Source organism: Capsicum annuum, chromosome 12 (genome assembly GCF_002878395.1).
Source record: "Capsicum annuum cultivar UCD-10X-F1 chromosome 12, UCD10Xv1.1, whole genome shotgun sequence".
In the NCBI taxonomy this organism is placed as follows: Eukaryota; Viridiplantae; Streptophyta; class Magnoliopsida; order Solanales; family Solanaceae; genus Capsicum; species Capsicum annuum.
Genome location: NC_061122.1, coordinates 159,511,630 through 159,528,173, shown reverse-complemented (window position 1 = coordinate 159,528,173; position 16,544 = coordinate 159,511,630). Strand labels below are relative to the sequence as shown.

At 37.4% G+C, this 16,544-nt stretch overlaps 1 protein-coding gene across 1 annotated transcript in view; it reads left to right on the top strand.

The window, feature by feature from the left end:
• The window catches only part of LOC107872190 (GDSL esterase/lipase LTL1-like), a 57,093-nt gene that overhangs the window by 28,091 nt on the left and 12,458 nt on the right, over positions 1-16,544 (top strand). The window contains exon 5 of the mRNA XM_047401664.1: positions 8,977-8,990. Within this exon, the coding sequence (XP_047257620.1) occupies positions 8,977-8,990 (14 nt within the window). The remainder of the gene's footprint in view (positions 1-8,976; positions 8,991-16,544) is intronic.

Genomic DNA, 16,544 nt, shown 5'->3' with positions numbered 1-16,544 from the left:
GATGCACTCGGTCAATTGGTAGATTTGATATCTTTGAACCGTCGAGCTTTAATGTACACCTAGACAACACATGTCACATAACCAGCCTTTTAACATTTATGGCTCTTACAATTTTATTCTTTTCAGCAATGAACACGTCTCGGTTTTCATGAGAGCTTAGAGAATAGGCTTTTACTAACATTCTCCTTGAAGTGGTTTCCACTTCGCCCTCACATCGGTGATTTCTAAATGTTTAATCCGTAGATTAAACTATTTGGTCAAATCTACCAAATTCAGATAATCATTAAAAGACTTTTCACCTGAAGTCTTATCCTTGTTTACTAAACATTGTCTACATCATTAGAACAAGTTGGGTATTTGACAATGTTGAACCTGTCCGACAAAACTTTGTTTGATCTCCTTGAACCTAGCTCTTGGGATCTCCAGCCTGCTAGGTAGAGTTACCGCCAAGCTGACTTGTCCTAGGCCTTAAACCCATTTCCTTGGATATCCTTTCTACTCCTTCTCTAGATAGGCCTTTTGTAAGTGGATCCGACACATTATCCTTTGACTTTACATAGACTACAGTGATAATTCCACTAAAGAGAAGTTCCCTAATGGTATTGTGTCTTCATCGTATGTGACGAGATTTACCACTGTACATCATGCTCCCTGCCCTACCTATTGTTGCTTGGCTATCACAATGTATACATACTGGTGCCACTATCTTGGGCCAATAAGTAATATCTTCGAAGAAATTTTGGAGTCATTCTGCTTCTCCACCGGCTTTGTCCAATACGATAAATTTAGATTCCATTATAGAGCGAGCAATAGAAGTCTATTTGGATGATTTCCAAGAGATTGCTCCTTCACAGATTGTAAATGCATATCCACTTATGGATTTTACTTCATTCAATTCGGTGATCCAATTTCCATTACTATATCATTCAATTACTGCAAGATATTTATTATAATGCAAGGCATAATTTTGAGTGTACTTAAGATACCTCAAAACTCTTTTCATTGCCATCCAGTGAGTTTTGTTGGGATTACTCATGTACCAACTCAATTTTCTGATAGTGCATGCTACGTCTGGTCGTGTATAGTTCATTATATACATTAAACATCCCAATACTATTGCATACTCCAATTGCAAGTCACTTTCACCTTCATTCTTTTAAAGTGCAAAGCTCGCATCCAATGGAGTCTTGGCAATACCGAATTCCATATACTTGAACTTGTCAAGTACCTTTTTGATATAATGAGACTGTGATAATGCCAACCCTTGTGGAGTTCGATAGATTCTTATACCTAAGATTACATCTGCAACTCCAAGGTCTTTCATATCAAACTTGCTCTCGAGCATTTATTTTGTTGCATTTATGTCAGAAATATCTCTACTGATGATCAATATATCATCCACATATAAATAAACAATGACTTGGTGATTTGGTATGTCTTTAATATATACACATTTGTCACATTCATTTATCTTGAAGCCGTTTACCAACATGGTTTGGTCAAACTTTGCATGCCGTTGCTTAGGTGCTTGCTTTAGTCCATACAATGACTTAATAAGTTTACACACCTTATTCTCCTTCCCTAGAACTACAAAACCCTCAGGTTGTTCCATGTAAATTTCTTCCTCCAATTCTCCATTTAGGGAAGCGATTTTCACATCCATTTTATGGATTTCAAAACCATATACCGCAGCTAAGACAATTAACATTTGAATCGATGTTATCCTTGTTACTGGCGAGTATGTATCGAATAATCAAGGCCTTCTTTTTGTTTGAAGCCTTTTACTACAAGTCTTGCCTTGTATTTGTCAATAGTACCATCCACTTTCATCTTCCGTTTAAAGATCCATTTAGAACCTAAAGGTTTATTTTCGGGAGGAAGATCAACCAATTCCCATGTATGGTTGCTTAATATTGAATCAATCTCACTATTGACTGCCTCTTTCCAAAAGGATAAGTCCAAAGATGCCATCGCTTCCCTAAATATTTGAGGCTCATTTTCTAAGAGAAATGTTACAAAATCCGATCCATATGAAGTAGACGTTATTTGATGTATACTATGTCTTGGATTTTCTTCATTATGTACATTCTCACTTGGTTCATTTTGAAGTCGTTTAGCTCCTCCACTAGACTGTTCATGTCAAATTTTATATGGGTAAATATTTTTAAAGAATTCAGCATTATCTGATTCATTACCGTAATTTTATTTATATCTGGATGTTCGGATTATGAACCAAAAACCGACATGCTTTACTACTTTTATCATATCCTATGAACACGCAGTCCACCATCTTAGGTCCTATCTTAACCCTTTTAGGCACAGGAACTTAGACCTTTGCTAGACACCGCCACACTTTGAAATATTTCAAGTTGGATTTTCGTCCTTTCCACTTTTCATTAGGAATTGATTGTGTCTTACTATGGGGAACTCTATTGAGTATACGGTTATCCGTAAGGATAGCCTCCCCCCATAAGTTTTATGGTAAACCAGAACTTATAAGTAAGGCATTCATTATTTCTTTTAAAATTCAGTTTTTCCTTTCTGCAATTCCATTAGATTGAGGTGAATATGGGGTCGTAGTTTGATGGATGATTCCATTCTCTACACATATTTGTCCAAAGGTAGATTCATATTCTCCGCCCCTATCACTTCTTATCATTTGATCTTTTTGTCTAACTGTTATTCAACTTCAGTTTTATATTGCCTAAATGCATCTTTTGCTTCATCCTTACTATTTAGCAAGTAGACATAACAGTATCTAGTGCAATCATCAATAAGGTTATGAAATACTTTTTCCTACCATGTGATGGTGCTGACTTCAGATCACAAATATCAGTTTGTATTAAGTCTAAGGGATTGGAATTCCTTTCAACGGACTTATAAGGATGTTTTTCATACTTCGATTCCACACACGTTTGACACTTTAATTTATTGCATAAAAAGTTTGGCAAAACTTCTAAGTTAATCAGTTTTCGTAACGTTTTGTAATTAATATGGCTTAAATGTTCATGCCATAAATCATAAGACTCAAGCAAATAATAAGAATTTGAACTTTTATTTATTTCAACAGTAATTACATTCATCTTAAATAGGCCTTCAGTTAGATAGCCTTTTCCTACATATATTTCTCCTTTGCTAATTACAATTTTTCCAGGAACGGTTACATATTTGAATCCGTTTTTGTCTAGAAGTGAAACAAAAATTAAATTCCTACGTAACTCCGAAACATACAAGACATTGTTAAGTGTCAAGACCTTTTTGGAAGTCATATTTATGCAAATTTTTCCTGTTCCTTATACCTTAGCCATAGTGGAGTTAGCCATGTAGATCATTTTTTCTTCTTGAGCCATAGCAAATGACAAAAACAACTCCTTGTTGGCACATACATGGCGGGTCGCACCAGATCTATCCACCATTCGCGAGGATTCCCCATCAAGTTGCATTCTAAGAACATAGCACACAGATCATCGCATTCTTTGTTGGATTCAATCATATTTACTTGATCCTTCAACTTGCCTTTCTTTGGGGCACGATAATTTGTGGACTTGTGGCCAATCTTGCCACAGTTGAAGCATTTCCCTTGAACTTTTTCTTGGGTTGATTGATTCCTTGTTCATCTTTCTTTCTTTTCTTGGAATTGTTTTGGTCATCTTTTACAATATGTGCTCCATTAATTGTAAAATTCCCTTTTGACCTTCTTTCGGAAGATTTATTATCCTCTTCAATATGAAGTAGGACAATAAGATCTTCAATAGTCATCTCCTTGCGTTTATGCTTTAAGTAGTTTTTGAAGTCTTTCCACAAAGGTGGTAGCTTCTCAACTATCGCTGCTACTTAGAAAGCATCATTAATAATTAAGCCTACAAAATAGTTTATGTGAGTATTAAGAACATTTTAATCTGTTAGACTAAGGTATTTTTCAAAGATATACCTTCTGCTAGGAGATCATGTATGATGACTTGCAACTCCTGTACTTGAGAGACAATAGATTTGCTATCTATCATTTTGAAGTCCAGGAACTGTGCAAAAAGATTAATTCCCGCATCCTCCGTCTTATAATTTAGTTCAAGTGCCCTCCACAGTTCCTTTGATGTCTTGGTTCCACTATAAATATGGTAGAGGTCGTCTTGGAGACCACTCAGCATATAAATATTGTAGAGGTCGTCTTGGAGACCACTCAAAATATAATTCCTGCAAAGGAAGTCCAAATGTTTCCAAGCTTCTACAATAACAAAACGGTCTTTGTCTGAGGTTCCCTCGAACACCGCAGGAGCATCTTCGCTAGTGAACCATTGCAGATATAAAGTGGTAAGGTAAAAGAACATCTTTTGCTGCCGCCGCTTGAAGTCAATGCTCAAAAATTTTCTGGGCTTCTCCGCCAGTACCATTGTTGGCAGAGCAATTGTGCGACTTGATGTGGAAATATTAGTTGCCCCCACAGACATTGTCATATCTTGCATTTTACTATTGTTTGTTATTTTTCCTGTCAACACAAGATAGAAAAATTTAGTATTTTTCAGAATACTATTTATAAAGTTAAATAACTTTTCAACCTTTCTTCTTGTTTCTAGTTAACGATGAAGTTTTTATAACTTGAAATCGTCAACCGAGTGAACTTTAACTTGTGATGAAGATTTTATGTATTCTAATCACTAGTTAAATTCAAGCAGAGTAGAAATCCTAAGCTTTAATCTCCAAAAACAAGTTATACAGATTTTGTAAAGTTATTCCTTAAGATTGTTGTATTCCTTCTATGGGTACGCAGAATCTGTATCGTAGAAACAACAACTTCAAATAAAGTTCAAGTATATAAACAAGAACACAATAAAGTAAATAAAATACCCTCAACACAAGATCAAAATGACCTTACCAAGAGGTGTATTTTATTTTTTAGAAAATAGATGAAACAGAAATGAATAAGACGAAGTCGGCCGAATTCACGGACTTTCCTTAGGGAATAATTCATCTCACTATACCCGAGGTTATGGAATCTTCCTCACAGGATAAAATGGCCTTCAATCTAACTATAACGGTACCTCAAATAGGCGGATTCTTCGAACACATAGAACGTTTTGATTGATCACATTGAATATTTGTAAAGAAAAGAAGAGAGTTTATCTTCTAAAAATTTCATATTAAAACCTGTGAAGGAAAGCAGGTTTACATAGCCTAGCATATGCCTCTTTGAAAAGGTGGCATTTCTTCACTTAAATGGTGTGATATTTCTGAAAAATGCATGTCTGCAGCATTTTTGCTGAAGCAGTATATTATTTCACCAAACAGTATACCTGTTCAAAATAGTGCATCACTTCATTGAAGAATTGCATCTGTTCAGTCAAAATAGAAATAATATATCAGTTCAGTGCATGCATCAGTTCAGTCGAAAAGAAATAGTACATCAGTTCAAAAACAACGCTTCAGTTCAGTCGAAACAGTGCATCAGTTCTGTCAAAACATTGCATCTATTAATGTTACTACATGCATATAAATAGAGTATTGATCAGATTTTGTCAAATAAAGTTTGTCTAAAAAGATAGATCTCATCGATTGATTATTTGACAAATCCAAATCCAAATCCAAAGCTGAAGTCGAGCGAGCGACGACGATGACAGCGCGATGCATCTCTTATTTCTTGCCTCACTTATCATGTGGAGTAAGTATTCATCATTATAAACACTCCAAAGTTCCCTTGTCCCACCAATGTGGGAGAATTAGTGAACTTTCTAATTTTGGGAGTACACTTTCCAAATTGATGTCTCCTCTTCTCCACCAATTTTTCTCCATTTCCCATTCACACTTCTATGAACCAAACAATCCCCCATATGAATGGGGAATGACTATTTTTTGTAAAACTTTTATGGACAAGTATGTGATCATCAAGAAACACTGATTGCATCTGGATAAGTGGGTTTTCCTTTGAAATTTCTATAGTGAACATGCATCGGATGCAATCGGTCAATCGGTAGATTTGATATTTTTGAACCATCGAGCTTTAATGTACACCTAGACAACACATGTCACATAACCAGCTTTTTAACATTTATGGTTCCTACGGTTTTGTTCTTTTCAGCCATGAACACGTCCTAGTTTTTATGAGAGCTTAGAGAATAGGCCTTTACTAACATTCTCCTTGAAGCGGAATCCACTTCGCCCTCACATAGGTGATTTCTAAACGTTTAATCCCGTAGATTAAACTATTTAGTCAAATCTGCTAAATTTAGATAATCATTAAAAGACTTTTCACCAGAAGTCTTATCCTTGTTTACTAAACATTGTCTACATCATGAGAATGAGTTGGGTATTTTACAATGTTAAACCTGCCAGACACAACTGTGTTTGGTCTCCTTGAATCTAGCTCTTGGGATCTCCAGTCTGCTAGGTAGATTTATGATGTGTGAGCCCATGCTAACATATTTAAAGCTTTTAACTCTAAATAATTGCAAAGTCTTGAGCAAATTTACTCGTTTTTGATTATTTGACTTTGATTTGGTAGCAAAAGTAGAGGAGAGGGGGAACCACAAATAAAGGAAGAAAAAAGTGTGACATCGAAAGCAAATAGAGAGCTAAGTATGGATGACGACATCTATGATATGCCGTCAACCTGGTGATAGGTTGTCACGAATGCCGTCAACCTTAAACAGAAGATGTAAAGCTGCAAGAAGTTTTTATGATGGCAATCATGGCATGCCATCAAGATGATGATCGAGCATCACCATCATCGTCAACCTTAGGTAGCAGAAGATAGATTTACAGAGAAGTTGACAACGTTCGTGATAGGCCGTCAAGATCATGATAGGCCATCACAGGCACCGTCATCTAATTCAAAGAAAATTAGAAACTTTAATTTTATTTCCTTATTTAGGGTTAACTATTTAAAACCTTGTTTTAGGGTTTTTAGGGGGATATATTTTTTTTATCCATCATTATTGACATATTGCCAATATACGACTTTTCTCTTTCTCTCTTTCTCTAAACCAATATTTCAGTGTTTGCTTTGTGATTCAATTACAAGTTCACTTTTGATTTCCTTCATTATTGTAAGTTAATCTTCTCAATTATGAATTCAATTTATGTGCTTATTGCTTGCATCATGAGTGGATGAACACCCTTAACCTGGATTATGGGATCTAGGGTTAGGTCATGATAAGGTGGTAATTAATTACTCAAGGTTTAATAGGTGTTAGGATTTCTTGATAATTATGAGATTAGAATTTATGTCTGTTGGTTGCAAACAATAGGCGTACCTACTTTGGTTTACTTGAGAAAGAAATCGTAAACAGTAGGAACTGAATTATCAAAAGGGACTCGGAAAGGCTTCGTTTAATAATCAGCAATGTAATAAGGTTGATTAACCTGAGGTAAAATATAGGCAGTGAGTTGCGATTCCCTAAGTCCAAGAGGATTAGGAAATTAGATGCTCGAATAGGTCGAGAGATATTTGAGCATATCATCGATAAATATAGCTTATCATCCTAACCACCATGAAAACCTTGAGTTAGTGGTAGCATCTGTCCTGTTTCGTAAGCCCTAGTGAACATAATCCTGGTTATCTCATAAAATCTTGGTTACAAACATTACATTCAAAGTGATAAAAAATTATCTGCAAAACTTAAACCCCCATTTCAGGAAATAGTAAACTATCAGTAAATTATATTGTAAGCAACTTGAGTTCACACCTTATTCCCTGTGGGATTCGACCCCAACCTAGTTGGATTTTTTATTGACAATGATCGCTTACACCTATTCAAGAGTGTAATTTGAGAGTTATCAAAAATGGCGCCGTTGCCGGGGAATACGGTTATAAACTGAAAGTTTGTGTGTGCTAATTTGCTGTTAGTTGAGTTTCCTTGATTTATGTTTATTTATTGTTTTTGTCTATTGTAGGTACTGTGTTGTTTATGCCAAAAACAAGAAGCTCCGGAGAACAATTATTACCAATCAATCTGGAACCTCAGCTGATAGAGAGAATGGTTGAACAACAGGAGGTGAACAGACTAGCCTCTTTGGCCAGGGCTCAGGTGAACATACAGAATGTGGGTCAAAAAGTATGTCACCAGAACCCTGATGATGAAGACTTGGGTGATGAGGAATTTCTGAATCCTCAAAACCCAAGGCGAGCTGAGCAAATTGCTTCACCAATGCAACGAAATTTCAATAGAAACTGTCCAGTCTGAGGAAGGTATGGTCAACAGCCTGTTCAATATGAGGCTGATGAAAATGATGAAGGAATGGATGGAGCTGGTGCAACGTGTGCTATCATTCCTCCACCGTTGGCACCGGATGCAAAATTCAGCATAACAAGCACCATGATCCAACTCCTGAATTTGAAGGGGTTGTTTGGAGGCTTGCCTGGTGATGATCCGAACATGCATTTGGTGAACTTCATCACTATTTGCAAATCTTTTAACAATCCGAAAGTGAGCTAGAATATGATCAGGTTGAGATTATTTCCATTGTCACTGTTTGGAAAGACAACAATGTGGTTAAACGAGTTAGATTCCGATTCTATAACTAATTGGAGAAAGTTAAAAGAGGCATTCCTAAAATGGTTCTCTCCACTCTCCAGGAGGGTACAGCTGAGGGACGAAATCAGTAACTTCAGATAGTTTCCAACTAAAGAATTACACAAAACCTGGGAGAGATTTAAGAAGAAGCTGGCTCAATGTCTGAATTATAACATGACAGACTTGCATTTGATGGAGACTTTGTACAAAGCTTTCAACTCTGGGACAAAGTCAATTATAGACAATGCTGTAGGTGGTTTGTTTATTAACCTCTATTTTCTAGATGCTTTAGATATGCTGAATAGAATGACCAAGCAGAGTTGGGCTTGGCACACTAGGGATTCTGTGGTGTCTAGTCCGACTGTTTCTGGTGGTATGACTTCGAAGCAATGCAGAAGGGATAAGGAGAGAGACTAGTACATGGCCCACTTAAAGACACAGATAGACTTGCTGACCAAGCACTTGCTATCAGGAAAGACTGAAATAGTTAAGGCTATTGAATCTCAGGGTACTGTTACTACGAGTGCTGATATAAAAGCAAACTATGTGAGTAATCAGGGGGTTTTTTGAGGAAATAGCCAAGGGAACCAAGGTCGGAACTTTTATGAAAAGCCTGATTACAAGGATAGAGAGCAAGGACATTGGAGAAGAAACAGTGACAGGAGTGGTTTATATGTTCCTTCTGGAAGTTGGGATACTGCAATAACTAGCTCAAGAAAAATGTCCATGGAGGATATGATGGAAAAGTTGTTGAAAAGAGTGGAAGATACCAACTTGGGGGTAACTACTATGAAGAGTGAATTCTCTACCCTCAGTCAGTTGGTTAGCTCACACTCTGCTTCTATTAAGCAGTTGGAATAGCAGATGAGTCAACTTTCTACTACACTGAACCAGAGAAAAAGTGGTACTTTACCTAGTGATACGGTTTAGAATCCGCAGAATGATGGCTCATATATGGCGATTACCACTCAAAGTAGTAAGAGGTTACGTGGACCTTCTGTGGGCAAATCTATAGAAGATGAGGTAATGGTTGATGAACCCGAAGAAAGTAATCCAGTGGAGTATGAGAAGCTGGATAGTTCTGCTGATAATCCAGAGAAGGAAAACCAGAAAGAAAAGGAAGTAGTGTTAAAGAATATCCCTAGACTACAACCTCCCTTTCCTCAATGATTGAACAAAAAGGTCGATGATGCAAAATTCGGCAAGTTCATGGCAATGCTCAAGCAATTGACAATTAATGTGCCTTTGTTTGAGGCACTTGAGCAAATTCCAGGTTATGCAAAGTTCATGAAAGACCTCATCACAAAGAAGAGAAAGGTCAGCAGTGAGCAGGTGGACAATCTCCACCATTGTAGCGCGGTTTCCAAATAATTTTTAGTGCAAAAGAAGGCTGACCTTGGAGCATTCACTATTCTATGCAAAGTCGGATCTCTGGATGTTGCAAGGGCATTTTGTGATTTGGGTGCCAGCTTGAATTTGATGCCCCTGGTTGTATACAAGAAGCTCGGTTTAGAAGCTCCAACACCTACTAACATGCGACTAGTAATGGCAGATAGGTCGATAAAGAGGCCTGTTGGAATTTTGCATGATGTGTTGGTAAAAGTAGCAGACTTTATTCTTCCTGCTGATTTTATGGTATTGGATTGTGATGTGGACTTTGAGGTACCCATTATTTTGGGTAGGCCATTTATATAATAGGAAGAGTAATAGTCGACATGGAGTTGAATGAGCTTAAATTTAGGCTCGGTAAGAAAGAGGCAAAATTCAAAATGCCTCAACCCATGTCGCAACAAAATGATATGAATGTCTTCTCGATCGTTGACGTCTTTAATGACGATAGGAAAGGGGGATCAATAGGTTGTCTTGGCAAAGTCTGAGTAGTCAAGATAACCAAGTCGTGCCGCGATAGTAAATCAGGCGCTATTGGGAGGCAACCCAAAGTTTTTTATGTTTAAACAAGTGTTTTTAATTTTTAGAATTAGGATTTAGTATAGAGATGGTGGAAAAGTGGAAAGGTCAGCTGGAAGGTCATGACGACATCCATGACAAGCCGTCACAATTGTAACAAGCTATAAAGAATGCCGTCAGCTAGACCAAGCTTAGGGAATTCTCTGCCTAAGGGTGACGGCGTTCGTGATGGGGTATCATAATCATGACAATCCGTCAATTGTTGTCAGCCTAGAGCCTTAAAATCCAAAAACTGGGCCTAAATTTAAGCAGATCTGACCTAGCCCTGTCGCGACCTTTTCAAATTTCCACTGATTTTAACTTTTTTTTCTTTAATATTTATTTCCTTAGTTAAAATATTTCCCATCCTTTGCAAAAACATACCAAGAAAGTAATAAACAAAAAATCACTCTTCCTTTGGTGCGTGATTTTAGTTTAACAGCTCCATCAGGTATACTCTAATCTAACTCTTCTCTTTTTTTATAATGTATGATGAATGAAAGATAACCCAATATCCCCAAGATGCTTGAACAAAGTTCAACTTGGAAAGTGTCTAAAAACGCACCTAAGGTTTGTTGTACAAGCCCAAGGGTTGAAAAGATGGCTTACGATTCGAATTCAAGTAAATCTTGAGCAAGAATGGGGACCAAAAATTTAGTTAAAGTCAAAAGTAGGTCCTGATAAGTATGACGACATCCATGATGGGATATCACCATCGTGATGACTTATCAGGAATGTCATCAAAAGATGACAAAATTAAAGTTGGTTCAGGATAGAGCTGACAATAATCATGATGGTCTATCATAATTATGATGGCCTATCATAAATACCGTCAGAAAGTGTAAAAAATTTTTGGGTTCTGTCTGAGGTTGACGACAACTGTGATAAGCTATCACGGTTATGATGGCTTGTCAAGAATTATCATCGCACTTGGGGCCTGAAATATAAATGAGCTTAAATGATTAATGTACCTATGTTTGTGATCTTTAGGGTTGAATAATGCTCTTCTAATGTCTCAGGTACTTTCAAATAACACCAAAAAGAAAGAGTCCCACAGAATCAAAGAAAGCCACCAAAGATGATGTACACCGTAAGCTCATCAATGAGGAATCTGACTATAAGGAGGAGCAACCCTTGCTCAGGAAACAAAAGAAGCAAAGTCCAAAGAAAACTCCACCAATTGAGGTAGAGGACACTAATGATACTGAGTCGACCACAACTTCTGAGCAAGAGGGATCTGAAAAGGGTGATTCTGAACAGCATGAGTTTGAACATGCTGACTCTAATGAAGGGGATCAAGAAGAGTCTGAAGAATCTGAATCCAAGGGAACAGCTTCTGGGTTCCCATCCATTGAGCAACAAAATGATGAAGAGTCTACACCTCGGAGGACTCTTATCAAGTGTAAGAACCTGGAAGTGAGGAACAATGCTAGATGGAAAATCCCTAGAACTGAGGACATCTACATTTCTGAGCTACAAAGAATTAATAGAAGGAATGTAAAGAGGCCAATCCAAGAAGAAAAAGTGATCATCACGAAAGGGTTGAGCAAATACCCTGAGGTGAAGAAAAAATTCAAGGAATGTGGCTTAGGACAGACTACAGAAGGGGAAGGTTCATTTTGTCCCATACTAGTTCGGGAGTTCTATGTTAACTACCAAGCTAGGTAAAAGAACATGTGCAAACCAGGTAAGAAAGTAGTGGATTAGACTCTTCTTGATAGAGTTCAGGTGAGGGGCATAATGGTTGATGTTTCGGTCAGGACCATCAACAGATTCTTGCACGACCCTGACTTCATGCTTCAGGCCACCACACTATCATTTTATGCTAGGAAAAAGAATAAGGACAAACAACGTCCTTAGTTGGCCAACATCCTAGCTGACGGAGAATCGGCTTGGGTGAACAACCCAAATTAGAGAATCTGTAAGTCCTCATTAACTCAGGAGGCAAAATTTTAGTGGGGCTTAGTGCAAGTCTGGATAATGCCTATTGGGGGAGATAATATTTTGGGCGATGACCAAGCTATTTTGGTAGCAATCTTGGTGCAGCAGCTTCTTTTAAACTTTGAGAAAATCATTGTGGATAAGATAAAGATAAGGATGTCAAGGAATGAACTGCTTATCCTTTTCCTTGTCTTGTTACAGAATTGTGCAGAGCTACTGGGGTACCAAAAATTATAAGAGTTGATGAAAATGTTCGTGCTTGGAAGACTCACAACCCCATTCCGTTTGATGAGGTGCAGCCAGGACTTAGGCTTGACAGGGGTACAGAGGTAGTAGCAGACCCTCCAGTTACAGATGCAGGAGCAGCATGTCATGTGTATATATAGGATTTTTCAGCACAGGTAGCTTTAGTGCCTAAGACTAAAGCCAGCCCCTCAGTTCCTCCAGCAGCAATAGGTTCGTTATTTCAGCTAATTAATATTAGGAAGGTGGCTAAGCAAACCAAGTGGTGTGAGGCACATCTACATGCCTTCACCAAATAGTTCACTACTTCTGTGGACAAAAGAATCAAGGTTGCACTAGAGCCCTTTGTGACATTGCCTGTGAGAGTTGCAAATTTAGAGAACAGATTCAATGCCCAAGCAAAGGAGATAAAATATATTGATCTTGCTGTATTCAGGGCTGCGTTGAATAAAGTAAAAATAGATATTGGGGTGTTGCAACAACACCAAATTATGATGCCAACAATTCTAGCTGTGAAAGAATTGGAGAAAGAAATTCCTATACTTGATTTTACTAAAGACTCCCCAAAGAAAAAGAAAAAAAAAGGGGAAAAGAAGGGCAAGAATAAGAGAGAAGAGCCAGACAGTGAGGAAGAAAGAAAAGCAAAAAAGAAGGTGAAAAAAAGGCTGAGAAGGAGGAGGTGAAGAAAGAAAGATTGGATTCCCTGGATGATACTGAGAAATGAGAGGCAGCCATCAGAGCTAGGGATGTAGGTGCTTCATCTAGCCAGGCTCCAACCACCACAAAGCCAGATGCTCCTAATGGGGAGAAGACAATAGATGATGTAATAGCAGGGTCGAAGGCCCAAGATCGACGTGCTTGACTGTCTTCAGGTATACCTTAACCCTTAGTACCTCTTATTTTTTATTTTAAGTTAAGGGTGTAGGGTAAATTATTGTTGTAACATATTTTGTAGATAATTAGGAGTAGTACAAGTACTTGAGGTAGTTAGCTTATTTTGTGATTTTTGAGTACCTATCCAATGGTCTGATCTATTATGTACTGTGTGAATTGCATCCATTATGACCACTATGTATCTTTTTATGGCGTTAGTATGGCAAATGAATGACTTGTGTTAAACAAGTGCATAAACCGAATAAGTAGTGATATGCAAGATACTTGTATGCCATGTGTGTGTAAGGTCTTACTCAGTTCCCATTGTGCATTGAATCTAAAACTTGCCCTGTTAGTCATGCCATAGTCATAGGATAGGCGTTAGGAAAGGATCATAGGTCGTTTTTGCATGTTAGCCCATTTTAGCCTAAATTACCTTCCTAATGTGAATAATCCCTTGATCCCTGTTTGAGCCTCAATAGCCTATTTCTTTCTTTAACTCCTTTCACCTTCCCGTTTACATCACAATGAACCTGTCTTGGCTCTGGTCCTCCTTGGGCACTGTGCACCTTGACTTAGGCAAATAACCTAAGTTGAGGGTGGCTATTATAGGGGTACATGATGCAATCTGTATATGAAGAAAAGTAGAATAAGAAGGATGAATAAAAAGTTGGGTGCGGTGAAAAAGAAATAAGAAAAGAGAAAACTGTGTGAAAAATAATAGAAAGATAATCTGATAATTGAAAAGACCACATCCATCCTGAGCATGCATGATCAATGACAGAGGGAAGAAAAGAAGGGTTAAGAGTTGAAACCCTGAGAGTTTAATGTAGTGTCAAGGAGGCATAGTCACTATGAAATATCCATGAATATCATACCATCCCTTAGCCTATGTTACAAGCTTAAGAAAAGCCCTATAGTGATCCTAACTGACCTGTCTGAAGACTTGGGTACTGACTATAAGGAAAAGCCTATGACATTTGATGTGCAATGTTGGAACTTCGTTTTGAGAGTGTGTCTTGTGTTTATCCCTGTGTTTATAAATTTTGATATGAGTGAAAAGGGGATTTCTTTATTGTAAGGGCACACTAGGTATGTTGCTAATCACTGTCTTGTTTGGATAAGTGTGATTTGGGTATGTGCTGGGTTGTTATTGCTGGAATTTTTGCCATATCTTGATCCTTATGAGTTGCATGGTGTTTTCAATAATAGATACAGTTGCTCTTATTTTGACCGACCTTGGAGATAGTGCATGTATTCTGAACTGATATAAGTAGTTAGCTGCCAAATTGTACTTTGAATACTCTTAGTTATATTATGGTTGCTTGAGGACAAGCAATTGTTTAAGTTGAGGGTGTTGATGTATGAGCCCATGCTAACACATTTGAAGCATTTAGCTCTAAATAATTGCGACATCTTGAGCAACTTTAGTCATTTATGATTATTTTACTTTGAATTGGCAGCAAAAGTAGAGGAGAGGGGGAACCACAAATAAAGAAAGCAAAAAGCATGAAATCAGAAGCAAATAGAGAGCTAAGTGTGGCTGACGACATCCATGACACACCGTCATCCTGATATAGGCTGTCACGGATGCCGTCAACCTTAAACAGAAGATGTAAAGCTGTAGGATGTTTTTGTGACGGCAATCATGACATGCTATAAAGATGATGATAGGGCATCACCATCGTCTTCAACCTTAAGCAGCAGGAAATGAATTTGCAGAGAAGTTGACGACGTCCGTGATAGGCCATCAAGATCATGATAGGCTGTCATAGGCGCCATCATCTAATCCAAAGAAAATTAGAAACTTTAATTTTATTTTTTTATTTAGGGTTAACTATTTAAAACCTTGTTTTAGGGTTTTTAGGGGGATATATTTTTTTTATCCATCATCATTGGCATATTGACAATATACGGCTTTTCTGTCTCTCTCTCTCTCTCTAAACTAATATTTTAGTGTTTTCTTAGTGATTCAATTACAAGTTCACTTTTTATTTCCTTCGTTATTATAAGTTAATCTTCTCAATTATGAATTCAATTTGTGTGCTTATTTCTTGCATTATGAGTGGTTGAACACCCTTAATCTGGATTATGAGATCTAAGGTTAGGTCATGATAAGGTGGTAATTAATTACTCAAGGTTTAATAGGTGTTAGGATTTCTTAGTAATTCTGAGATTAGAATTTATGTCTGTTGGTTGGAAACAATAGGCGTACCTACTTTGGTTTGCTTGAGAAAAAAATCATAAACAATAAAAAGTAAATTATCAACAGGGACTCAAAAAGGCTTTGTCTAATAATCAGCATTGTAACAACATTGATTAACCTGAGGTAAAATTTGGGCAGTGAGTTGTGATTCCCTAAGTCTGAGAGGATAGAAAATTAGACACTCGAATAGGTCGAGAGACATTTGAGCATATCATCGATAAAGATAGCTTTCATCCTAACCACCGTGAGAACCTTGAGTTAATGGTAGCATCTGTCATGTTCCGTAATCCCTAGTGAACATAATCCTAGTTATCTCATAAAATCTTAGTTACAAACATTACATTCAAAGTGATAAAAAATTATCTGCAAAACTTAAACCCCCATTTCAGGAAATAGTAAACTATCAGTAAATTATATCGTAAATAACTTGAGTTCACACCTTATTTCCTGTGGGATTCGACCCCAACCTAGTTTGGTTTTATATTGACAATGATCGCTTACACCCATTTAAGAGTGTAATTTGAGCGTTATCAAGTTACCGCAATGCTGACTTGTCCTAGGCCATAAACCCATTCCCTTGGATGTCCTTTCTACTTCTTCTCTAGATAGGCCTTTTGAAAGTGGATCCGACATATTATCCTTTGACTTTACATAGTCTACAGTGATAATTTCACTAGAGAGAAGTTCCCTAATGGTATTGTGCCTTCATCGTATGTGACGAGATTTGCCGTTGTACATCATGCTCTCTACCCTACCTATTGCTACTTGGCTATCACAGTGTATACATACTAGTGCCACTAGCTTGGGCCAATAAGGAATATCTTCTAAGA